General features: G+C 47.3%; 2 protein-coding genes across 5 annotated transcripts in view; both read right to left on the bottom strand.

Annotated features, from left to right (window-relative positions):
- The window catches only part of TEX26 (testis expressed 26), a 30,189-nt gene extending 29,426 nt beyond the window's left edge, over positions 1-763 (bottom strand). For 2 of the 4 annotated variants that reach the window (XM_005601124.4, XM_070240222.1), the window contains exon 1: positions 568-763. In XM_005601124.4, the coding sequence (XP_005601181.2) occupies positions 568-628 (61 nt within the window). In that variant the 5' untranslated portion in view covers positions 629-763. The remainder of the gene's footprint in view (positions 1-567) is intronic. The other 2 variants (XM_023621481.2, XM_070240223.1) reach the window with 2 other exon arrangements.
- Positions 764-6,224: 5,461 nt separating this feature from the next.
- Positions 6,225-23,353, bottom strand: MEDAG (mesenteric estrogen dependent adipogenesis). The gene is made up of 5 exons (XM_023621480.2): positions 22,816-23,353; positions 12,828-12,937; positions 9,899-10,011; positions 9,174-9,459; positions 6,225-7,428 (listed from the first exon to the last, which is right to left on the bottom strand). Exons 1-5 carry the CDS (start codon positions 23,091-23,093, stop codon positions 7,304-7,306), a joined length of 912 nt encoding a protein of 303 aa, XP_023477248.1. The 5' UTR covers positions 23,094-23,353; the 3' UTR covers positions 6,225-7,303.
- Positions 23,354-25,058: the final 1,705 nt, after the last annotated feature.

The raw sequence follows: 25,058 nt of genomic DNA, 5'->3' as shown, positions 1-25,058 counted from the left end.
AAACCTGCTTCATTTGCATGCAAAATTAGTATTAATCGCGCTACATCTGTTAAATACAAAATCACTTTGAAAGAAAAATCAGCAAAGGTTAGACACGACAGCTGAATGCCACAGATCCAGCCTCTGCGACAGGCGGCTGGGGCGCGCTGCCTCTGCAGATGCACTTGGGGCTCGTTTCTCAGTGTTCTGCACCTCCCCACTCGGCTGGATCTGCTCTCTTCAGAGCTTCACGACCTCTCTTCCTTGTCTCTGGCCTTGTTCTCCTGGAAAGGCACTGCTCCTTCCTTTTTCTTGTCCTCTCCCAGCCAAGCATTTTATGGGTGTTTAAAAGCACCTGAGCGTTTTAGCGAGGGGTTTGGCAGAAAGGATGGCAAAGGGCCGGAAAGGGACAAGGTCATGAACACCCCTTCATTCTGCGTGACTCCCAGCCTCTCCTTAAATTGAGTCCCGCCCATAAGAGGAAGGCAGACACCCTGGAGGATCGAAGCAGCCTTGGCTCTGGCGTGCTCCATCTGCGGGAGAGACCCCTCCCCCGCCCCCTGCCAGCTGGGAGCGCCGCAGTCTTACTGGGCCGGATCTTGTGGCCGTCTTGAGAGGGGCCCAGAGCCTCGAGCTCAGGCTGTGCCATTCTTGCCCGAAGAGGCAGTCGCTGGTTCTCCTTCTCCACCAGGACAGGACGCCGCTGCAGGCAGCGCGGCTGCTTTGTGACGCGTCGCCATGGAGACGCGGGTCACTTCCCCGCAGTCAAACCCGGGCCACGTCTGCGGGCGTAGGGCGCTCACGCAGGCTGGCTGGGGACGGCGCGCGGAGAGCGAGATGTCTCCTACTTAACTTTCATGTATTTGTATAGTTCTTGCAATGAGCCTTCCTGAGCATTGTTTTGTGTATTTAGGAGAGGAGCAAAACGAGGAGTAGATTGAAGAGAAAGTATTGTCAGATTTTTCAACCGCAAATTTTCACCTGTTCATGACTTGCAGCTTAAGCAAATGTGGGCAAGGTTTTCATGGATCTTGCAGTAATTAGGAACCAAGCAAGAGGACAAAATCACAAGTCATTTTGTGTAAGAACTAGAACCAGAGTTTCTGAGAGAGTTTCATGCTACCAGACTGGTCATCGGGACACAGGAATTAGGAGAGGGCAGCAGGGTGAAAAGCATGCTTGGAATCAGGAGTGGGCAGGGGTGTTTGTGATTCCTTTCTCCTGACCAGGCCATGTTCCTGGCACCAACCATCGTGTTTTGTGATTGTTGATTTAATTATTCAGATTAAACCGTGTCTCTTGTCCACATGTCTGTTAGAGTTCTCACAGGATATGGAGGGTCTTTTATCTTCATGTTCTGGCACCTGCCTGGCAGCTTGACATATAGTAGATGCTTAATGATGTTGAATGCCTCCAGGTTAGGATACAGCCGTTACCCAGCTGGGTGCAAAGAGAATGCAGAAAGCATAGGGTGGAGACTGTGGGTAACATGCTTAGAAAGCAGTTACAGCCATTCCTTATCTTTTAGAGCAGTTCTGCTAACATAGGCCCTTAGGTGAACCACTGATGGAGCATGACAAAGGGGAGTTTGTCAGAGGAGACAGAATAAGCAGCAGAGGAAGGATCCCAAGTACATGGGCGTGGAATTTCTTTAAAATGAAGAGCCAAACTAGAATTTTCTGAGCGTAGATTCCTACCCACATAATGGGAATGAACATAACACATTTTAGATTCCCAAATTGTAAGGCAATGAATGGTAGGACACGTTAGAAGGCATAGACTTCTGTCAATGCTATTAAAAGGAATAAATCTAAATTAGGATTTAGTAGTGGCATCCAAATTAAGGAAAGTAACACCCAATAACAGATTACTGTCTGGAAATGGTAGAGCTAATTAGCATAGCCTAATTTAAGAGAAATATATTTTTAAAGTAAAGCAGTGAGTATGTATATAGAATTTTAAAAGTGAGTTCTTATTAATGTCTTACATTCATCTCATCTTAGGCAAGCTGTGAATTGGTGGGGTGCGCACTGAATCGAGAGCCAGATCTCTTTGTACCTTCTACCCGGGGGCCCTTGGGGTAAGGCGATAGCTTCCTTATCTGTAAAATGAGTATATAGTACCCACCTCGCTGTGCTGTAAAGATTAATAGTTTGAACGATAATTTATAAATTGTAAAGCCACACAAACCTAGGATATTGCTCTTCCGTCCCATTGCTATTCTGATCTTGATTCTTTTTATAGTCTTTCATTTCTGCTTCAAAGTGGATTTTTGGTGCGGATCCATGTTATTGTGAGCAGTACAGCACGGTTCTTGCCTCTGAATTTGAGTCACTGGTGGCAACCCCTTTCAATGATTAAGTGGAAGTTTTTTTCCTTTCTTCTGTCCCTCCACAAACACTGAGCTGGATGATAACATATTAAGGGCAATGCCTTGGGAATTATGGTAGCTTGGGGAGGTGGTGCTGGAAGAGGAAATGCCCGAGCTGAGTTCTCAAGGATGCCTGGGAGGCAACCAGGTAAAGAGGCAGAGGGGCCACAGGCCAAGCACGGGCCCAGCAGGCATGGAACAGCCCCTGTGCTCCAGAGCCCGTGAGAACGTGGTATTGCCCTGTAGTGAAGGGTGGGGGGAGGCTGAGAGACGGTGGGAGCAGAAGGCCCTGCAGCCATGCTGAGAGCTTGGAATTCACTTGAGCACAAGGAGAGTTTGCTGGAGCGGGTTCAACAACAGAGCGAAGGACTCAGATGGGAAGTCTGTAAATCCCGGCCTCTTTTTCCAGGAGTAAGAGAAGCAAGTTTCCGTATCATCTGCCAGAACAGGTTAACCATACAGAAATTAAGAGGTCTAGGTTACTATATGCCTTTCACAGAGTTTTTAATTGATCAAAAACAATTGAGAGTAGTTGTATTGAATGGGTTAAATGTTAATTGGTTGTTTCCAATTTAAATTATTACAGTAAATTTCTTTCTGCACACACATACACATACGTACAAAGGGAACAGGCTGTGAAGTATAAAGACAGGGGTGGGTGGGTGGTGGAGGGAGGAAACAGCAAGCACAGGACACTCAAATTTTGGCTGAGAAGGAGAAGAAAGTCTCTAGCTGGTGGAGAGGGCGTGGGTCACATAGAGAATTATTACTTAAAATGAGAGAAGAGTAACCTAGTTCACAGGCCAGGGTAAGGAGCAGGGAGAGGGAGCTGATGCTACAGGAGAGAGCAGGTAGGGCCCAGGCCTGGAGAAGACAGGGGCGCTAGCACTCTGCTCCTCAGACTGACGGCACCGCCGACACCTGGGCATCTTGTGAGAACGTGGATTCTGATTCCAGCAGGGTCTGAGCTTCTGCATTTCTAACAAGATCCACAGGTGATTCGTAAAGTTTAAGATGGACAGATCTAGAGCCTTGTCCCAGGACCAGCAGTCTCAGCATCACCAGGGAGCTTGCTAGAAACACAGAAGCTCAGGCTCTACCCAGACCTACTGAATCAAAATCTACAGCTTAACAAGGCATCCAAGAGGTTCCTAGGCACATTGGAGTTTGAGAAGCCCTGCTCCAGGTAGTGTGAGAGGCAAGGCTGTCTCCTGAAGGAGAGGGAGAATGGGAAAGCGTTGATGGGAGAATTAAAGAGCAAGCCAGTGAAGGACGTGTAACAAGCCTTGGCAGGTGGCTGCTTCCAAAAGCCCAGAAGAGGTCTCAGTCTACAGCGATGCCCAAGTATTTTGGATACAAATATTCTGAGTGAAGCTTCTCTGGCTTGGCTTTTATATTTGGACAAAGGACTTTCTTTTACTCTGTAGTATGTAATGCTTTTATTCAAGTGTCTTTGTGTAAAAAAACCAGAATATTGCTTTTTCTTCTTTATTTTAGCTGACTGATTAACTCATAAAACATTTTCTCAATTTCTGTGATGGACTCTATTATTCAGAGTTCTCTAGAGAACCAGAACCAACAGAGGGAGAGAGAAAAAGAGAGAGAGAGAGGATGTATGCATAGAGAGAGGGAGAGAGATTTATTGTAAGGAATTGGCTCACACAATTGTGGAGTCTAGCAAGTCCAAAATGGCAGGGTGGGCTAGCAGGTTGGAAGCCCAGGGCAGAGCCAGTGTTGAGGTTCAAGTCCAAAGGCCATCTGTGCGAAATTCCCTCTTGCTCAGGCAAGAGTAGTCTTTTGTTCTACTCAGGCCTTCAACTAATGGGAGAGACCCACTCACATAGTGGACGGGAATTTGCTTTACTCAAGGTCCAGCAATTTAAACATTAATCTCATCCAAAAACGACCTCATAGAAACATCCAGAACGATGTTTGACCAAATATCTGGACAGACGGAGATCTTCCTGAGGTCCTCTAGTTCGTGTCTGCCACTAAGAGGGGTTGTGGTTAAGCAGTCCAAAAAGGATTGCTATCTATTTATTGAAAAGTCCAGAAAAGAAAATCCTATAATATTCTCTATTATCTTAGGAGAGTCCAGTTTAATGGGGTAAATTCTAAGCTCTAACTTGCCAGTCACCGAACTTACTTACATTTTACCCAAATAAAGCCAAAACAGCAAGTTCAGACTGTTAATTCTATCAAAACCTCATCAGTCCCATATAAATGTCACCTCTCTCCTGGGCCATCCATGTTCTCTCTGATCCTTGGGTTTTTCTTCTCTCTGAAACCTTAAGAAGTAAGCTGACCGAGTCAGTCGTTGGGTAATTACCAATGCCTTGTATGTTAGTTCTCTCAAGTGTATTCAAGGAGTGAATATCAAGTGTGAACACTCACTTTAAATCTGTTATACCAGCATTTATCCACCCAAATGAGTGCTCTTTTCTTCAAAGTAATAATTTATTCTAATGACACTGCCATTGCTTAAAGCATTTTTGAAATTCTTTAGAAACTCCCTTCAGAAACTGATACACATTCTTTTGAATTTCTCAAATAGGGGCATAACTTTGCTCTTTGAAGATAGATTGGGGATTTGAAACAGTAAAAAGACATTCGAGCTGATAATTAAGGTAGGCGATCAAGTTGGGCAATGTTATCCTTCAGCCAAAAATCAAACTATAACCATGAGGTAATGAGAAAGAAAACGTCCCTCATGCTGTAGATAATTTCTGGATTTGCATTCTAGTGGAATAAATTAACAGCCTCCAAGGTGACTCTTCCACTGGGAGCTTTGATAAATTGGTGGCTGGGATAAATCAATCCTTACATATTTGTTTTAAAGCTAAATTTCACAGTTAGACTTCATTAATTTGATCTCTAAACTGGATCATGCGCACCTTAGGTGTTCTTTTTGAGCTTCTCTAGTGGCACTTATTCTGTTGTTTTTATTCACTTGGACGTCTGCCTTCCTTACAAGACTGGAAGGTCCTTGAAAGCAAGAGCTGTGCTGTAGGCACCTTTATATACCAGTATCCACCTCAGTGTACTGCGCACAGTAGCCACTTAATCCTATGTGTTGAATGAATGAATGAACTGAATGAATGGACAGATTGCTTAGGTCTTTGTTGCCCTATAGATTTCTATTGATCTTAAACTGTTAAAATATCTGAATTAGGCCACATTTAGACCCAGATTGAGGCCTCTTTTACCAGGAAGATCCACCCCAATAGACTTTTCACCAATTTTAAAGATTGCCCAATATCACATCTTTGTGACATTTGCTAATAAAATACGTTAGCACAGTGTATATTTCCTTATAGGCAGTCGATAAGACTTTGCCGAGCGAATATTGAATGAGTGAACGCATTCAGTCTGAGTCAACTGGAAACGTTTTTAAAGATAAAAGAAACCTTCCAGATCTTTAGTCGATTCCTGAAATGATTGCTGATGGTTTTTCTCCACTCAATTACTTTCAGAAAATCTTCTCTGTCAATTTTTGTGACTAGAGTTTCTATTTCCTTAGGGAAGCATTTAATATTTGAGATCCACCTAAGGTTTCTTTGCACTGGTGTAAAACTTGTTTGATTGTTAATACTCTTCATTTCACACAGAGTCAAATAACAAATGATTATCCTCTTCTGTTATTAAAGAGCATTCCCCTTTTCAGAAAGATCAGTATCAAATTTTGTTTCTTTTCTCCAAACACTTCATAGACTTGTTCTTCAAAAGGCTCATCTTGAGAAAGTAGCTGTGAAAATCACAATTCTTATTGTGATTCAGTAAGTTACAAGGCAAATATCCCACCTGCAAACCACAGTGGACAGATGGGTCCAAGGTAGGACCGAGGCATTAGGCCACAAATCTAATCGAGTCTACGTTGAATGTGAAGAAAAGTTTTAATTGCACAAAGATAGTACATAACGTTTCAAATATAAATGAAAGGACAATCAGTAGTGCTATCAAAATGTATAATACAGGAACATTTTTAAAAAGAATAGAAAAATTATACTTAGGACCTATAAATCTTCCTCATTATAAGCATATGCAGCAATTCATTCATGCAGGTTCTTATATGTAGATAGGATGATTTTTTTTTTCCTTTTTGAAGAATTCCATTGTAGCTATGGGATGAAAAATGTATTGATGTAACAATGTATTATGGTAATGTTATAGCTTTCTTCTATTTTGCTTTTAGTGTTAGGATTGCTAAAAGCTTATTTAAAATACCCAACTGACATAATGTGCTTTCAATAAAGAGGACACTGCCGTATACATTATCCTTCCTCGGTCACTGTTTGATACCACATCGCCTGGCCTCTTTCTACACAGGCCACTTTGTTAAGAGGGAGGCCAAGGGAGTTGAAATTTCAGGCAGTGGATGGCAGAGGTACCATCCTATCAACCTGACCAATCCTCCAACAGCCCTTACATCCAATGTTTCTCCTAAGGTATCCTATGGGCAGGATGAGGAACATGCTTGCCTTCCAGTGAAAGACATCCTTGGCTTTTCGCCCAGCCAGGTGTGCAAGAGATCAGCACTGCTAATCCCATGCTTGCTGGGTTTGAGTTCAGACAAGGATGTCCCAAGCGGAGGGCCAAACCCTGATTTATGAAGGTCAGATTGCTCCCGTAAGAGCTGCCAGGAAAACTCCCAGGACGCCAGGGTACTAAGCAAAGCACTCAGGGTAGCAGGACTCTGCCGCCCCCTCTGCCTCTTTGGAGAGGTGTTAAAAGGAGAGGATACCTCCCAGGCCATGAGGCCGAAGCCCCCCCATCCTGAAGTCAGCTGCAGCGGGCCTGCCAGGGCATCACCCACAGCCAAGGAAGACTCCAGGGAGGGGCAGAGGGATCGACAGGCAGGTGGAAGTGCCCGCCTCCCACCCCTGCTAGTCCCCTCGACCCTCAGTTCTGGCAGAGGCCTGGAGTGCAGGAGTAACTGCAAAATGTTCAGTCCAATCAGATACATTGGTTGGGTGTCTTCTCGGATTCCAGAACACTTGGAAATGGTAATTCTGCCAAAAGAGGCTCTGTCATAGATGATCTGGGTGACAGATTGCAGTTAAAAACTTCATCTATTGAACCTGAAAAAAAGTAAACAAGGCATGCATTATTAGCATCCCTGAGAAAACAAAAACGAAAACCCAACAGTGCCTTTAAAACTCACACGACATGCTAGGTAACCAATTCAATGATCAATAGAGAATCCTGGCTTCCTCAGAGACACTCAAACAGCTAAAGAGAAATGTGCTGCTTTCTGTTTGCCAGTACGACATGGGTGGTCGTTGGCTGTTCCATGGGCTGGAGTGGCTTTACAGGAAGCTGCACACACTCTTTCTCATTTCATGAACAAAGGCCCCGATCCAGGGAGTAGATGCCTAGGACAGAGGTCAGTTTTGGAGAATCAGGTGGAGCTGGGCTAACTGTGTCACCAGGGCGGAGCTGTGGAGGCCAGGCTCAGCCTGCCTGCCAAGGCAGCTGATGCAAGCCGGCTGCGCCATCTACAGTGCACACTGACTGACAGCTCAGGTCAGCCTAGAAGAATCCTTCCCCAGCACTCTACAGTGGAGGTGGCCCCAGGGCTGGCTGAGGGTAAACCTGAAAGGAAGCACTGCCCGACTTCACATGCTCCTTGTGTCCCCAGGATGGCGGTAGACACCCCAGGCAGCCTTCACGACCGAGGGTGAGCAATGTGAAACAGTAAAACCCTGCCCAGGCTGCTGCAGCCAGTGGGTGAGGCTGGAGGGGTGTCCCAGGAAGGACTGGGCATCTGCAACCTTGCCCCAACTGGGCAAGTTAATCTTCCCTTAAAAGGATCAGCAGATAATCCCCCCACATGACTGCAGTGGAGCAAAGCACAAAGGCATCTGCGTAAGGAACATCCAGACACAGAAGGCAATGTGGAGGGAGGGAGAGAGAGTGGGGGCGGCGGGGGGAGTAGGAAGGAGACAGGGGGAGCGGAGGAGGGAGACACAGACAGACAGACTACTTCCATAAGAAATAGCTAGGAGTAAGCATTTTTGCTATAAACGTTGAAAGAAAGCAACAACTGTCATTAAACAGAATGAAGACTCTGTTTTACATCTGAACTTTTTGAAAACTGCAAGTTCATAGCGACTGGTGTTTGTTTGTTTTTAGTTTTGTTTTTGCAATTAGCAGCCAGAGTCCTGGTTCAAGGAAGTTGCTTTCTCAGCCCAGCCCAGCACGGACAGAGACCGGGTAGCAGAAGAGAAATCCAGACGAGACTCCACTGATATCAAGCCACACGGGACTGAGATGTCTCGCCAGCTCCTCGGGAGGCGGCGCTGGCTGTTATAGTCTAGAACCCACCCTACATAATCCACAGCTTGCTAAGTGAAGCATTCTCGGGAGTTATTCTTTTGTGGTCTTACAAACTCAGGGGAACTCTTTCAAATATTGTTAAAGGTAGACATCTTGACCATGCAGACTCCTCCCCGAACTGAACTTTTAATTAACATTCTGCTGCCCAGAATACGCACATCAGGAAACCATGATTCCTTCAGAATATTTAAATTATTAATATTTGAATGAGTATTAATATGTAATTAACGATACATTGTAAAATTATTTTCTTGGTGTGCTGCACAATATAACTGCTATGCCAGAAAACTTTTGGAAGCCTAAAAGGAAAAGGTGTTATATTTCTTTTTGGTAGCAGACATTTCCTACTTCCTACTTTCTGAATTATGTGATATTTCCCCTTTATCAAGAGGCCTTGCCTTTTCAATTGATGCACTCTCCTCCCCTGGCTTTATTCTACACTGTTATTTAATCCCCTTCCTCAGGTACTGGAGAACGGTTAACATACCTCTGGAAGTTACGCTGAATTTTCGGTCAGAGAAACTGCTCCTTCGGATTAAAGGTTCACTCATTTTCTCCAGAAATAATTTAATTGTTTCCTTCTTTTCTGGGCTTGTACTTGACAAATTCAGAACTTTTCCATGCACGTTTACAGTGGAATTGCTGAGCCCCAACCAATAGAAGAAATCAAATAATGCATCCGCTTTGAATTCATACGCAAAGCTCAGATTTTCTCCATTAACCACCTCATTTCCTGGAGGGAAAAAATTCTTTACCGCCTCTTGAAAATCAAACTGAAAGAGAGGGAAGCATTTAATTAATTTCACGGATAGAACTATAATGTTATATTCTAGAATTACATATTATTATAGGATTATATTATAGAATTAACTGCCCAAATATCCAAAGTATCACACCTCTTACTTCTCTTTCACTCTGACAGATATTTTTTTAACTGTTGCCTTTATTTTTCTTAAACAGACCTTTGCATTTGCACCATATACCATCCAAAGGCCTTCAACTGCTTGGTCAAATTCACACTGATTCTTACCCCATTTCTAAGAAGTTGCTAGACACTTCATTTTGTTGGTAGTGATATTGGAGTAATAGAGAACTTAGATGTCTGGGTACAATTAAGTTAAGACAAGCTCCGGGGTTTGGGTCCTTGCATGAAACGCACAGACCCCTTTCCGTGCGGTTGGCAGCTCTGGATTCAGACAGGTGGAAGCTTACCTGAAGCCGGTAGCTTTCTCCAATCACTGAGGAAATGACCATGTCCATCCCTTGCTCTATCTGTCTTCTTATCTTGGGGTGCCTTGTGTTCACAAGAAACGCATACGTCCTTTCTAGAAATTAGGAAGCAGAATTCAAAAAGAAGCGTGCACATGTGACATAACCATGCTTCCTAACATTTGATAAAGCAGCGAGTCCCATCTTATTTGGAGAGTTTATTCACTTATAACTTCCCTAGCCGCTCCCTGACACCCCCACTACAAAGCCTAGCCAGATTTCTAGAAACGTTTCTGAGAATTTTGCAGGTTTGAAAGAAGCTCTGGGATGTTGTAAAAGTAGGTTAGAAAATTGGCTCCCCCAAGGCTGCAGTTTGTCACTCAGTTGCATCTCGGAAACCGAAAGTTCCATTCTATAATTATCACAGAGGAGAACTGAGCCTCCACCGCGGGCACCCAGCATGGAGAGCTAAAGTAAAAAATTGAGATGGCTGGTTTTCATGTCACTGCCTTGCTGGATATTTAACTGCAGCTTGGCTCTCACTAGCATTTCCTTATTTGCAAAGCAGAAAATCAGCAAAGTCCAGGGAAGGAGGCGGCCCCATTCCTTTCCCGTCCCTCCCATCTCTCCCCATCCTCCCCAGGGACCTGGCATTCGTTCTGCCAAAGGGCTAGTTGAGGGTCCCAAGGATCAAGGCGACTCGGATTGGTTCTCCTCCACGCCCTACCCCACACAATCCCCGGTGGGAGGGGAAGTGGCTCCCCTTGTTCCAATAATCCCATGTCTCTGTCCTGGCAGACAGTTGTTTTTGTTGTTATTGTTTGTTTTGGGATTTTTTGGTAATCCCTTAAGTCCAACTCTATATAACCTAAGCAAAGAGAAGGCTGTTTACTCATTAAGAAATTTGAAATATTATTAACCAACAACCTCTTGACTTTTCCAGCCCCCGGAATGAAGCTCCGTGGCCTTAATTACCAAGTACTTCTTCCAGGGAGACACGTAGCATAGATTGCCACCCACTGTTTAAAGGCCATGGACCAGCCATTGTGTGATTCTGAGAGCTGAACATTTTGCATTGGCTTTGAGCGTCAAACCCGTGGTCCACCAATAACAAGCGTTGCATCCTTGAGGAATACATTTTGAACTAACATTTGCACTAACCTTATTCATCTTATTTTTCCTACCCCTGTTTTCCTTTCTCCCAAATGATTTTTTAGGCCCTTTAGATATACACTACTCCATATCCTCTTTGAGATAAGAGATAAATAAGGCAAGCAAGTTATTTGATACCTTGAATTAACTTTCACACAAAGGAAACCAAGACCTTTAGGCTCACTCAGCGCTGCCACACTCCACAGTTGTAACGGTTGGGCAGGTTGTGCACTACACAACTCTAGAGGAAGCCTTTCACATTCACAGACATCGTTTATTTGTATATTTATCATGACAAACTTCTGGGAAGGGTTAGTAAATTGTTTTGAGTTAATGGTGGCTTTTTCCAATTTGCACAAAAGTGCAGTTTAGGATAGCAGCGGGGCTGAACGCATTGCCTTAATCACAATTTTCATAATTTCAACTTGACTATCTTAAGCTCCTGTATCATAGAATCTCTTCATTTCCTGGCTTTCCTCACACTTAACGAGTACTGGGTTTCCACCCCTCCTTCCACAACAGTTGTCACACAACTGTGTACCTTTTGTAGGCCACTTGCAAATACCTCCTTGTACCACTCCCTGCACTTTCATTAAAATGGTAAAATGGAGGGGTCTCTTGTTCTTTCTTAAGATTCCTCCTGAGATGGACGACGCAGGAAGGGTGCTTGGTAATCTGTGAATTACAGTCTTGGAGAACGCTCTGCTTTCTGGCCGTCAACACGCCAGGTAACAGCAGGGCTCAGGCATTCTAACGAGCATCACTCGTTACCCTGCGTTCTGCTCCCGGCTCCTCCTGCCGAGAGAGCATCGTGACTGTGAGTTATGAAGTGAGCAGAGGCTCGGAACGATTCTGAATGAAAGGAGCAGAGAACCGGCTCCACGAATCTGAATGAGAGCGAATGTTTGAGGAAATCTATTTGGCATTTGTAGATCATTTCTTATTACCTTGGACTCATTTCAAGAATATTTAGAAGTAAGTTTAAGAAAGTCTACCTCTATCACAGAACACTCTGCCCAAGACTTTCCCCACATATTACTCGGAGCAGGAGGAAGAAAGGGAAATTGAGGTCTTTTCGCATTGGAATTTGAGCTAACATAGTTGTTATCAGCTAATGGGATTTCTTGGAAGAAACGATAGAGAGATGTGTCTAAAACTGAAATTCAAAGGCCACAGCATGAAATAGAAAAGCACCTACAACTGCTGTTTATTTTCTTTATCTTAGTTTCCTCGTCTATAAAATGAGGATAGTGTAAGTCCATCACAGGTAGGACGACCCTGCCTCCTGGCTTGCTGAGTCAGTCCCAGAGCACACCTTTGTCCCAGCACAACTGTTAACAGCACCTACAGTCATGCTCACAAGGGTTCCCCTTGGGGTGATGAGCCCTACAGGGTCGTTGTGCCAGTTAATGACGTTAGAGCTAGCCTCGAATACGCAAGTGTTTGCTATGTGGTAGATAGTATTATATATCATCATCTGCACGACTCCAGCCATTTTTGCAACACCTGCAGGCTCAGAACGTCCAATCACTTCCTGCCTAGACAGGAAGTAGAAAACAAAGCCCAGAGACAGATGGCTGCTGCCCTGTGCTCATTTAGGGGCTTGTGCTGCAGGCTTGTGCTGTGCTTCAGACGGCTTACACACCAGGCTTCTCCCTCACAGCCTCGCCACAAGCTGGCCTCCACCCTGCTTTCTCCATGCCCCACTTCTGCCTCATCAGCAGGCCACAGTCCACAGCCCGGCAAGGCAGAACCAAACCAAAAATATTTATATACCTACCTTTTGAGGGGTCTTTTTTGGTCTGTACATTAATAAAGAAGAGCATTGGTTTGCTCAATATAGTTTCCCTGTAGTCTTTATAATCACAGTAGTTGGTCAGTTCCACGTATCTATGAAAAAAGCAGAGATAATTGCAAAGTAATGTACCTTCCCATCTAAGTCAGGAAGGGGATGTGCTGGACAGGGCCCTGCTGTGTCCACAGATCCTATGACGGAAGTCTCCTGAAATGTGTCCATACAGAGGCAGCCATATTTTGTACCATGTGCCCCTCCCCTGGTCAGCTGAGAGATGAGCATGTAACCTAAAGGAGGTCATTGTCCTTGGGGTGGCCTGGCACTAATGCCTGGCCCTCAGAGGCAACTTTTACCAGATGATGACTAATACATCTATCTGTTGGGCTGTATGAGTTCATTTGAAGCTATGAGGGCTCTATGTCTCTCCGGGCTGAGAATGAATTCCACTCAATATGTAGAATTAGCTGGGTCTTCTCCAGTGCAGTCATCCCGCCTTACTGGTGGGTCTGAAATTTTCCTTTCCTTCTCTTTCCCTCTTCCTTTCTCAAATCCCAAAATAAACCCAGCCCCCTCCATGGATTACACAATCAATCAATATTCATATGAACTAGTTCTCATCTCTCTGATCCTGAGCTTGTGCAATTAAAAAAACAAAACTAAACTAATGTTGGACTTCTGCCCAGGGCCCTATTAAATTTATCTTCCTGGGTTTTCATTCATGATTCCAGCCTGGGAAGATCTTTTGCATTTGACTCTGTCATCCAGCACATCCACTTTCTCTTCCTACTCTACAAATTTTCCAAGCAGTCCTCTGTCTCTGCTTACACGGTCGATAAAAAGACAGATCCATGAACAAATTAGCTTCCTTCAAGAAGTGGCTAATTTTCTAACCAAACCTAATCTCAGATGCCACATGGCCATGGGCAGGCTGAACGCAATCAGCAGGCTGGTGCTCCTGCCACAGTCCCTCTTTGACACGGACCTGGTTCCCCACCCACGGGCACAGCTGTGAGCATCTGCACGAGTGAACAGGCTGGCCTGGCTGCTAGCACGGCTGCTTGTGCTACACCGCAGAGTGTCTGCTTCTTAGATCTAGTCATGGGCAGAGACAGCTTGAGTGTTTCTTTCTGGCTTGTTGTCCTTCCAGTGCCTGACATGAAAATAACAGCCTTGGAGAGAGCCCCACTGCAGGGAGCTGTGGCCACACAGTCCTCTCAGCCTCCCTCCCTGGAGCCCACTTGCCACAACGTGCTTAGAGGGGCCAGTACACAAGACCACGACCCAGGCATGGGTCAAGAGCATGTGGGAGAGTATCTACCCTGGAGTCACAAAAACACAGCTTCTGCTCTCTTTCTCCCACCTTGGTTTCTTAGAAATCTGTGTCATTATCTTTTTTCTGGGATTGTCAGACCTGATTTTGAGAGCTTTTAAAACCTGACCCCTGATGGAGCCTCTAAATGCTTCCTGCCTTCCATTTCCCCAGGCTTTTAATGTGGTCTCCACCTCCCAACCTGGGCACTGGGGGTGGCTAGCAGGCTGGTCCAGGGGTGGGAGGGAGGACACAGGGCTGGCACTTTCCAGAGATGGAAAGGGATGCAGGTGATGTTCAGGGGTGTGGCTGAGGAGGACAGCAGCAAGGAGAGGAGGCTGGAATGGAGAAGGGGTGCAGGACCTGGGGGATGGGCTGGGTAAGCTACTGCAGACGGGGTTTGTATGGTCCTCCTTCATCTCCTCCCCCACCCCTGCCTTCCCCCTCACCTGGGCACAACCATGTGGAGTGAGAATGGGGTGAGGTGGGGCAACTGAGGGGGAGTGGCACTGTGTTCCCGATCAGCAATTGTCCCAATTGACCAACGGCCAAAAACTACTGGAGAAAGGAAGCAGTGAAGGAAGGAGAAGGACCCACCATTTGCTGGGTTCATTCGATCTCATTCATTCATTCAACAATGTTCCTTAAGCGCCAATTATATGCCGGGCACCAGGTGGGCATCCACATGTGCCTTCTCACATCTGAGGATCTCAGCACCTAGGGGGTGGGGGTTAGTAGAAGGGTGGCGGCGCTGGGCTTCCCCTGTGCTCTCCCACTCACTCTGCCATCCATCTCTTCAGCAGCCAAGGACCTGGTGCAGGCAGGCAAGAGTGGCAGGGGTGGGGATGAGTTCTGTGGTTGCAGGGGTGCAGGAGAGATGCAGAGGGAGGAAGTGGGAAGAAAGTTCTTGTAGCAAAAGAAGTCTGATGGGGGGAAACATCAAAAAGATAGACGTGTGCTGCCGGTGGGCGTCAGGTACCCTGATCCATCCAGGGCAGATCTTTACATTCTCCCACTTGTTTATCACGGAGTTAATTTAGAGCCATTTAAGCGTTTAATATTTTCCTCAAGGCGATTCCTCAGCTCTCTCAATATCCACAGTCTGACTGTCATTCTCCAGGGCGTGCAAATGGCGTTTGGGTCCAGTGCATCCAGAAAATCTCTAGTTTTGATTACTAGTCTGATGACACAAATGACAGTGCAGAACTTGACTCTGTCTACAAAATCAACTGACATATGATTGGAGGTATCATCAGTAAGAAAAAGACAAAAATCTCAACTCAGAAATGAGTTGGGAAAATAACCCGTTTTCCCCAGAATCCTGTGGAAGACTTTTGTGAACAGGATTGAGCTGAAGTAGCTGTGACTTGGCGTGATCAGAGAAGGGGGACTGGGTGGGGCGGGGGCTTCTGGATAGGCCCATATTGAGTTTAATGCATAACCTATTCATGAGTCACCCCTTTAGAGTGTGAATTTAAGAAGATGCCCTGAATAATAAGACTGTGCTCAACATAATTTAACCTTCCTTTGAGGACTTAGAGGCACTTTCAGCATCTTAACAGGGCTGTAAACACCATCACAGAGCATGTCAGCTATCACTGTGCCACAGATGTATGAAAGTGTTGCTTATATGAGGGTTCTGATAACAGCATTTACAGACAAGGGACTGTGGCGAGATCCCTACTTAATAAACTCTCTTTTTAAACCAGGTCACAAACAAGCAATACCTCCATAATTCATCCATTCCCAGCCTCCCAGTAATGGTCCAAGGGTTAAACACCTCAAAATTCCAGTGAAATAAATAAATGTGAGCATTCCTCTGGACTTCACTGTTGTAAAATTTGGATATGTAAGTCACTAAAATACAAAAAGATTTAGGACCTAGTTGTTAAATCTCACAGATTGACCCTAAGCTAACATCTGTGCCAATCTTCCTCTATTTTGTATGTGAGCCGCTGCCACAGCATGGCTGCTGACAAGAGGAGTAGGTCCACACCTGGGGACGGAACCTGGGCTGCCAAAGTGGAGCACGCTGAACTTAAGCACTAGGCCACAAGGCCAGCCCCCTAGTTATTTCATCTTTAAATGTGCCTATTTCTGAATTACTAATGCAAATAGTGCTTCTGTGTACTGGATATTTATTATATTTGCTGAAGTTATCGTTAGGGATGAAAAGCAAGCAGTTAAAGATACTTCCTTTAAAGTCCCACTTCTTCAATGCTTTCACCCTGGCCCCAAAATGCTTCTAGGCTGAAACTTTCTATGCCTGGCTTCAATCCAAAGATTGAAAGGCAGAACCATGTGGTGGAAAGTATAGTGAGTCAAAATAAGAAGATCTAATTCGTGTCCTAACTGACCAGCTGTGGGAACTCAGTCCCAGAGCCACAACTCACTATGACCTTGAGTGAGTGACTTAACCCGTCTGACCTCTGCCCTCATCTGTAAAAGGGATAACAGCATTGCCTTTATTTGTTGACTGAATGCAGCACAAGTAACATAGACATAAGTACCTGGACCCACAGTAGGTGCTCAACAAATGTTACTAGCGTCTTTAATCCTGGCCAACTTTGCTGACCATAGGGTGACGTTTTGTAAACTTGTGACGCACAACCAGGGCTGTGTTCATCTGAGTTAACAGGTAACGAGGACAACAGGAATATCTGAAAAATAAAGGAGCAAGAGTTTCTCCTTCCTTGCTTCGATTTCTTTCCTCATCTTTTCCGTTTGGAAGACTAAAGGGAACAGCTTAACAAGTGCAATATCTGAAAGATGAGACCAAGAAAGAACTCCGTATTTTTGCTTCTAGCAAATCAGGAGTGGCTGAAAGATTGCCCACCATCTAAAATACCCAACTTTCTCCAGAGCTTCCTTCAGATTTCACATCATCTCTAGCATGATCTGAAAAGCTGCTCCAAATTTCCCTGGGCTCTGACAATCTAATGATCAACGACAAATAAGAATTCAAACCCATGGCTTCCATCTGAGGGGGTGTGCATGGGTGTGTTCGCTTGACGAAATATAGAGTGGAGCAGAGAAAAGAGGAGCCCATACTGCAATAGTCCTCGTGTAGAAGGCCAGAAATCGCTCACAGCTTCCAGAATGCTTTGCTGGGACACTGAGCAGGGACCTTCTGCCCTTGGGAGCAAGCAGGATGGCCCTGCTGTGTTTCCACTGTGAACTTGGTAGCATTATGCAGAGCATCACCCTAAGCTCTCAGACACTTCCTTCTCTTTCACTTCCTTCCCTCCTTCTTCTGGTGAAATCAATCAAAATTTTCAGATTTATCACTCTAATGTCTGTGACTTGAATCAAGGATACACATGTTCAGTCATTTATTCATTTGTCAATTACTGATGCTCAGTGCGTGTGAAACACTGTGATGGGACAAAGAATGATTCACTCACGTATTCGCTCATGCAATAAACATCTGCTAATTACCTGCCACGTGCTGGGCTCTGGGGACACAAAGATGAGAAAGAAAACAGTCTTGCTTTCAATAAGCATATAGTCTATTGGGAGACAGATAAGAAAATGCACCATTTCAGTAGGAAATCACAGATGTCTAAGACCTTGTTGCCTAAAGTGTGATCACTGGGCCAACAGCACTGGCACCACCTGGGAGCTTGTGAAACTGCAGTATCCGGGCCCCTCCCCAGTTTTATTCCATCTAAAACCTGCATTTTATCAAGCTCCTCAGGACACTTGTGAGCTTATTTAAAGGTTGAGAAGCACTGGTTCAAGACATGGACCCTGCCAGTCAGAGGCTTACAAACTAGTTAATCATTCAGAGGTACAAACGCCCGAGGGATGCAGAGGTCTCTGCACTCGTGTGTCCACGCTCCATGGAGTCATGTCCTACTTATTTAAATAAGAAGGGGGAAGGGCCCAGCCTTAGAACCATTCACTGCGCTGAGACAGGCACTAGGAGAGCGAGCGTGTGTCAATCCAAACACACCGCCTACGGTTGGACAAAAGAAGGGGAGATGGGGACCCCAGGAGGAGTCATGGCTTAGCCAAGCCTTGGGGACTGTGGGGGACCACATCCAGGCAATTGGACCAGGTGAACTGAGAGCAGGAAGTAGACCAGAGTGTGGCTGGAAGCCCCAAGCAAGGCTCCCGAGAAAGGCAGGCAGGAGAGAAGGCAGCAATGGCTCGTGGCTGTTGAATCACCAGATCTGGGTTTGATTTCTGTCTCTGTGAACACAGTAAGTTTTTTAACCTCTCTGAGATTCATTTACTCACCTGTAAAATCTGGCTAACAAAAGGCCTCCAGTGAGGTGGCTGAAAGATTCCATAATGGGTGTGAAAGCACTTGGCTTATGGGGCTGCTTAACAACATAAGCTAACAATTGTCAAGTGATCAGTATGTGCCAATAACTGTTTGAAGGACTTTATAGATTTCAACTCTCAACAACAACCCTATAAGGCCGTTGGTATTATTTTCCCCATTTCACAGCTGAGGAGACTGAGTCACAGAGATTAAGTAACTTTTCTAAGTCACTCAGCTACCAAGCAGCAGAACCAGGATTCAAACCAAGGCAGCCCCAGCCTGGCCCCCACACTCGTCCACGCTTAGTCTACACGGAATCTCATCAGAGTCATAGCGCAACACACGAATGATTATGACTTCATCATTATCGTTGTGTGTCCTGTTAAGGGGATGCTGTCCTGGGCAGGTCACCAGATCCAAGACTCAGACAGGAGGACCAAGGCAAAAGAGCAGTCACAAGGACAGGACAGAGCTCGCTGAGTGCAGCAGCAGCAAGGGTGACAACGCCACGTGCTACCTATGGAACCGCGGCCGCTTCCCCAGCTTCCAGCCTATAGTCAGGGTCACTTTGGGCCTGGCCCGGGACTGGGCAGGCAGACAGAGTCCAGGCACTTCCCACCACGGGTGGAGGCGAGACATCGCCCAGCGAAGATCAAAGCATGTTCCAGCCCTTCCTCGGAGGCCTCACTCTACCCCCGTCAGCATCCTACCCTTCCCCCTGCACTCTGCCCCAGGGGCTGACTTCAAAGTGAGTGTGATTGTCCCTAACACTGGTGGGACATGGGCAGGAGCAGGTCACGTCTCTGGTTTTAGCGGTTTCCTTAAAACCACTGGATTTACTTCCTCTTTTAGGCTGATTATATAAGATGCGCACTGGCTAATGCAATTCCAGTTATTTATCTGTAGACCCCGGAAATTTACGAGGAAGCTGCTGCTGTCCATAGTGAGCTAGGATTATTTCAGGTCCGCGGCAGTCTGCTGAAAGCACGGGCTTTGTAGTCAGACAGAGCAACGGACAAGCCTGGCTCTCCCGCTCGGCAGCCTCTTACTCAGGTCAATTACTTCATCTCTCTGCGTCCTAATTTCCTCGTCTGTAAAAAGGGGAAACAAGCAAAGTGCCGACTTCTAAGCCTCCATGAGATAATAGCTGTGAAATACTTCACACCATTCCTGGGACTCAAGTCAACATCAGCAGCCACCATTATGATTGCCGTGATTATTTTTATTACCCAAGCAGCCTCTTGCAAGCGAGGGGACCACTGAAAAGAAGGAATTCGACCTCCTCCTTGCCAAAGGTTTGCCATTACACCTCCACAAGAGGCTGCATTATAGGAAAAAAGGTAGGGGTGTGTGTGTGTGTGTGTTATCCTGAGCAGGCTGTGTTTGTTACACGGATGGATATCCTGAGCTTGAAAGAAAAGAAAAACAATAAAGATATTGCCATAAATCCCCCAAAATAGGACAAACATTTTTAAAGCAGGGTCTCAGGAGCTTTAAAGCTCTTAGTGGCCATCACTAAACCTTCCCACAACCCCAGGTTTCCCTAGGGTTATTCAGGTATGTATCTAGAAAAATGTTCTGGTATCAGAAGAAAAGCTGGAGTAAGCGGAACCACCGAATCATCCTCTTGCTGTCTGAGAGAGTGAATCATATAAATGTCAGGGTGAGTAGCTCTCAGTCCCTTGGGGTTCCTTGGGAAAGGACCTCATCAAAGCCACAGCACACACTTCTGACGCCAAGAAAAGAAATCCTGCTTACACTGTGGGCTTATCCCACACCAAAAATGTTTGTTGAATGAAAAAAAAAAATAGAGAAGGATTCTTACCCTCAATCCAAGCACCTCATAAACTACTTGAACAGCCAGCGACACTGGGTGCATATCTACATTTCTGGGGGCAAGGTCTAACATGACTCTCAAAAGCTCAATGGTCCCAAGTGATTACGAATCATCACTTTGTCTTCCTTGCTCCCCAGCCATCTCGGCGGCTGCTCTTGGATGGGGGCTGTCCCACACCTAAGGCAGGAATATAGTGGCCAAAAAGAAGAGGCAAAAGTTGCTAGAGTCCATCAACTCTAGGCCCCAACTGATTATGAACAGCGGAAAGTCGATGCTTGGTACAAGCCACCTCTGAAGATGATACTCAAAGCAAAGCAAAACTGGTCATCCTTGCCAAAACCACCCGACGGCGAGGAAATCTGAAATAGAGTCCTATGCCACGTCGGCCCAAACCGGTGTCCAGCACTACAGGGCAATAACATTGAACCGGGCACAGCACGCAGGAAAGACGACAGAGTATGCACACTGGCTGTCATTGGTCCAGGTGGTTCTGTGACCTTTAGAAGTGTGCCAGAATAGACTGGTAAAAAGTACATCAGGCCAATTATTCTCTAGTAAAACTGGCCAGAGCCTATGCAGGGAAGGAAGGAAGCGGGGAAGGGAAGGAAGGAATTACTGAATTGCCGCTTTGGAGCACTATTTTAAGAGAGGAAGTTGTATGCTATCCCCAAAGACAGCTGGGTAAATTTGGAGATGTGAGGAGCAGCAACTGCAGACGTCTGAATTCCAACTATGGGCCCCTCCCTCCTGATCCATGAGGGCAAAACCTCTCACTGTTGTCCGCAATCATCTTCCCTCCTTCTAGAAGGCTCTCTCCATTCAGGCCAGGTGCCCCCCAAGTCATCCTTCAGGACTTCACACCCAGCTATAAAAGCCTACTTCCCCTGCCTTAACACGTCCCCTGAGAGGAAGACAGATTGTTCCTACCATCACCCAAATTATTCTCAGCTGCTCCTTGCTATTTTCACGAAATTGCTTAGACAACAAGAACCTTGTATTTGTGTATTCCCATTTGCATCCTGGTCTGCATCACCTGGTCATTGTCTATTCTGGACTCTGACCTGCCAGAGGACCACTGCTGTTTAACTTTCTTTTGTGTTGGAGGTGTTCAAAGCAAGAGTTTAACAACCAGACTTCAAAATCATTTAAATTTTGCAGCACTGTCTGCTAAGATTGGAGGAGGTGGCTCTCAAAAGCCTAACCTACAACTTCAATTAATTCTGGACATTTTTATTTTCATATTCTTTTCTCAAACACAATAGTCATCTTTTAAAATTTTTGCAAATCAGAATTCTAACTCAATTCCTCCCACAGTCCCCTGCCTATGGGTTGGAATTTTCAATTCACTAAGAAAGAGAGACATTCTTGCTGGGGAATGGTTTTTCAGACTCTCAAAGCCCTCACTATCTTGTGTGGAAAAGCAAGGTTTTTCCCAGCAGCTTTGAAGAAGGCATTTTAACCATCTCATTTTGTTTACTTGCCCTTCCTGGCTCCATCCCACCCACAGGGTGCCACGGCGCCACTGCCCTTCCAAGCAGCAAAGCTTTACATCTTAATAGCTGGCCGGCTTACTCATCTCTGAATCAAACTCCAGACTGTACTGTCTGCTTCCGGGCACTCAGTTCTGCAGCACGAATATAAGAGCCCCCGGCCCCCCGCCCCATGCACACGCTCACTCTCACGCACAGGGTGACCTCTGGAGGCAGGAGGCCATGTAGAATCAGGCGTGGAGCTCCCGCCTCCTTTACCCCGTGGCATCAAAGCCTGCTTCACGGATGGACTCCATCCCGTTGGCTCCAAGTCTGCTAAGAAGTGCTTCAGACACTTTGGCCACAGCAGTTAAACATCCTGGGCACCCTCCATCAAATTAAGCTTGGCCCAAGCTCTGCCCCAGGATCCTGGAAGCTACATTCATTGCACTTATTTTCCCAGAACTTATCTGCCCACACGACAGCCCACATGGCCCTGGATTGGACCTCACCAGACTTTGTTCCCTTCTCAGCCATGGATAATTAATTTATTTTTTGAAAACTAAGGGAGGCCAAACAGGGGAAACTTTGAATTTTTGCAGGCTTCTCCACTGGATCAGCTCACTGGATAAAGCTGGTAGTGCACAGAATTGAGCATCTTCGTCCTGCCCCTACCACAATCTAAAGCCGAAGTGTGTCTCTCCTCTGTAAACAAACCTGGAAGGGTGTGCCCCCAGTTTGAGTTCATCTGACTCAGCTAAGGAGCCAGAAAGGGAAAATCATCCGTCAGTTATGCGCTCCCCGCCCTGCCCTCCCCACGCGCCTGCCCTGATGCTCTCCTGGGCGGCTTCGAGCGGCGGCTGCAAAATGTCAGTGCAAAGGGCAGAAAAGCCAGGGAGGGGATAGCTAGGCACCTCTGGGTGACGTTAGCAATGAGAAAAATCTAGAAGTGGCACGTAAGGATGGGAGGGGATGTCCAGGTCGGGTCTCGGGAAGCGAGGCCAGCCAGGGCTCTCGGGGACGGCAGCGGGGCGGAGGCCTCTGCGGGGACCAGGCGGCGGGCCGGGGCGCGCGGCGAGGCCACCCACCTCTTGATGTAGCTGCTGAGGCGGTAGAGCTGCCCGTCGAGGCGCACGAGGCCGTCGCCGAAGACGTTGAAGCCCCCGCGCGCGGCCGCCGGCTCCCCCGGCCCGGGCACCACGAGCTGGTCGCCGCGCAGCTGGAAGGCGCCGGGCTGCAGGCGCAGCAGCTGCGCCAGCGGCAGCAGGGCCAGCTCGCAGTCGCACGTCCACAGGCTGCGCAGCTCCCCCGACGAGATGGAGGTCAGGCTCGGCCTGGCCGCCGGCGGGCACGAGGCCGCCTCCATGCCCCCACCCTCGGCGCGTTTGCCTCGGTGCGCCCCGCTCCGCCTCGGTGCGCCCGGCCGGTCCGGCCCCGGTGCGGTGGCCCCAGGTGCGCGCCGCCCGCCGGCAAGGAGCGCCGCAGGCCCCGCGCTCAGAAAACGGCTCCGGCCCCGCGCGGCCCTTTTATCCGCCCCGAGCGCGGTCGCCGCGCCCCTCCCGGCCCTCGGGCACGACCCCAGACGCTCGGGCCGAGTTATCGTCGGCTCAGAATTTGGCACGCTCTCGCCTGGCCGCGCCTGCCCGCAGCCAAGGGTTACTCATCCCCCTCGGGTCCGTTGCTCCACACCCGGGGCTGGGCCCGCCCCGGCCTGGCCCGCACTGCCGGGGGCGGGGTAGGGAGAGGCCGCCCTGGGGTGCCGAGTCTGGCCCGTGGTGGGAGGGGAGGGCGCATTGCTCCCACCCATGAGCGAGACACCACACCGATCACACGCGTACTGATTGGAGGGACGCAAACGTCCGTCGCCCCACTCTCTCCACTTGGGGCCCGGGGCCGTCGAAGTAGGGCTCAGATGCCCACCCCTATGCCCCGCCCCAAGCTGGAGCCAGTTGCCAACCCCTGCCTCCCAGCCTGTTTTCTACTTTTTTCCCCCCCTCCAGATCATACCCTGCATTTTCTCTCCTCTCAGTCTTTCCCCGCATGATTCCTTCCCCTGGATTCCCTTCCGTGTAGAAATTCCGCTCATCATCGTGTCACTTCCCGGAAAGCCTTCCTGAGTCCCCCGTGGCTCTCCTTGCTTCTCCCACACGGTGGGCCTCAGGCCATGCCATGCCGGGTAGCGCGGATAGAAGGGACCCCGCAGTCACCGTCTCCTCTCCTGCCTCCGCAGTAGGCTGAGCTCCTTGAGTCCCGGAATACGTTCATTTATTGTCAGTCATTGGAGAGCTCGCTAGGTGCTCCTTCTGTGGACATACTGAATGTGCTCGGTCTCCTGCGGTATTAAAGGAGGACTATTTTCCTTCCATTTAATTCACTATTTCTGAAACATCTACTAGGAGAAAGACAGCAAGCTAAATTCTGACAAGACTAGAATGAACAGATACAGCCCTGCCCTTGCCTGATTTGCGGTCTGATGGAGGGTAGACAAGTTTTCAGCAACTGCAGTGTGTGAATGAAAAGTTCCCGCAGGATAACCCTGGACTTCCGGGAGGAGAATCCAGCTGGGTTTTGAGGCCCTGGGGAGGCTTCCTGAAGTCCTGTAATTCAGAACTCTAAGCTAGGTCCTAAAAGTTGAGTAGAACTTAGAGAATACCTTTAATTTGTGTTTGTGTGTACCTAGCGTGAACCCTTGCATAGGTTTAATGGAAGAGTCCTTCTGTCATGTCTCATTTAAATCCCAGAATGTCAATGAGCTCCATTCACACATCCTTTCTCCAGACATGGGTCCCTTTGCCCCAGGATCAATCCCTGTCGCTGGGTTTCTCTGAACAAATCTACTTCTCCCGGAATGCATGGATCACCACTGCATCAATCTTTCGCAGAGAGGAAAGGGAATCTGTCTGTGAAACCAGCACCTAAGGGGATTCTTTCACAAAGTGAAGCCTGAGGATGATTGCCCAGAGGATGGGCATGGGGGGTGACGAGACTCCAGGCAGGACCCAGAGGCTGGGGCTCTGCTCACTGCAAGGGATGTGGTGCGAGGAGCTGGACCCATCACACTCTGGGTGTTCATTCTGGCCCCAAACATTGATGTGGTCACCACTATGCAACAGGCACCATCTTAAGCTCTGAAAGTACCAAAAAAAACTCCAATCAAGAAGAATGCTAGATTAGACGCATTGACTAAGTACCACAAGTGCAAGGTCAAGAGAGTGGTTGCTTCTACCTGGGAGGCCCCAGGAAGGGTTCTTGGAGGAGGTGACAAATGGACTAGACTCTGAATACAGGCTAGGGCTCTCAGGTGAAGCAGTACCGTCAATAAGAAGTTGGG

The sequence above is a fragment of the Equus caballus genome, chromosome 17 (assembly GCF_041296265.1).
Source record: "Equus caballus isolate H_3958 breed thoroughbred chromosome 17, TB-T2T, whole genome shotgun sequence".
NCBI classification, from domain to species: Eukaryota; Metazoa; Chordata; class Mammalia; order Perissodactyla; family Equidae; genus Equus; species Equus caballus.
This window is presented reverse-complemented; position numbering and strand designations above follow the sequence as displayed.

Bases quoted from the DNA above. Each gene is read 5' to 3' on its own strand.
- MEDAG (XM_023621480.2), bottom strand. From the start codon at position 23,093: ATGGAGGCGGCCTCGTGCCCGCCGGCGGCCAGGCCGAGCCTGACCTCC. The intron at 9,460-9,898 runs GTAAGCTTCCAC...CCTCTCTTTCAG, and splicing joins GAGAAAGCTACCGGCTTCAG to TTTGATTTTCAAGAGGCGGT. The intron at 7,429-9,173 runs GTATGTTAACCG...ACTTTTTTTCAG, and splicing joins ATTCAGCGTAACTTCCAGAG to GTTCAATAGATGAAGTTTTT.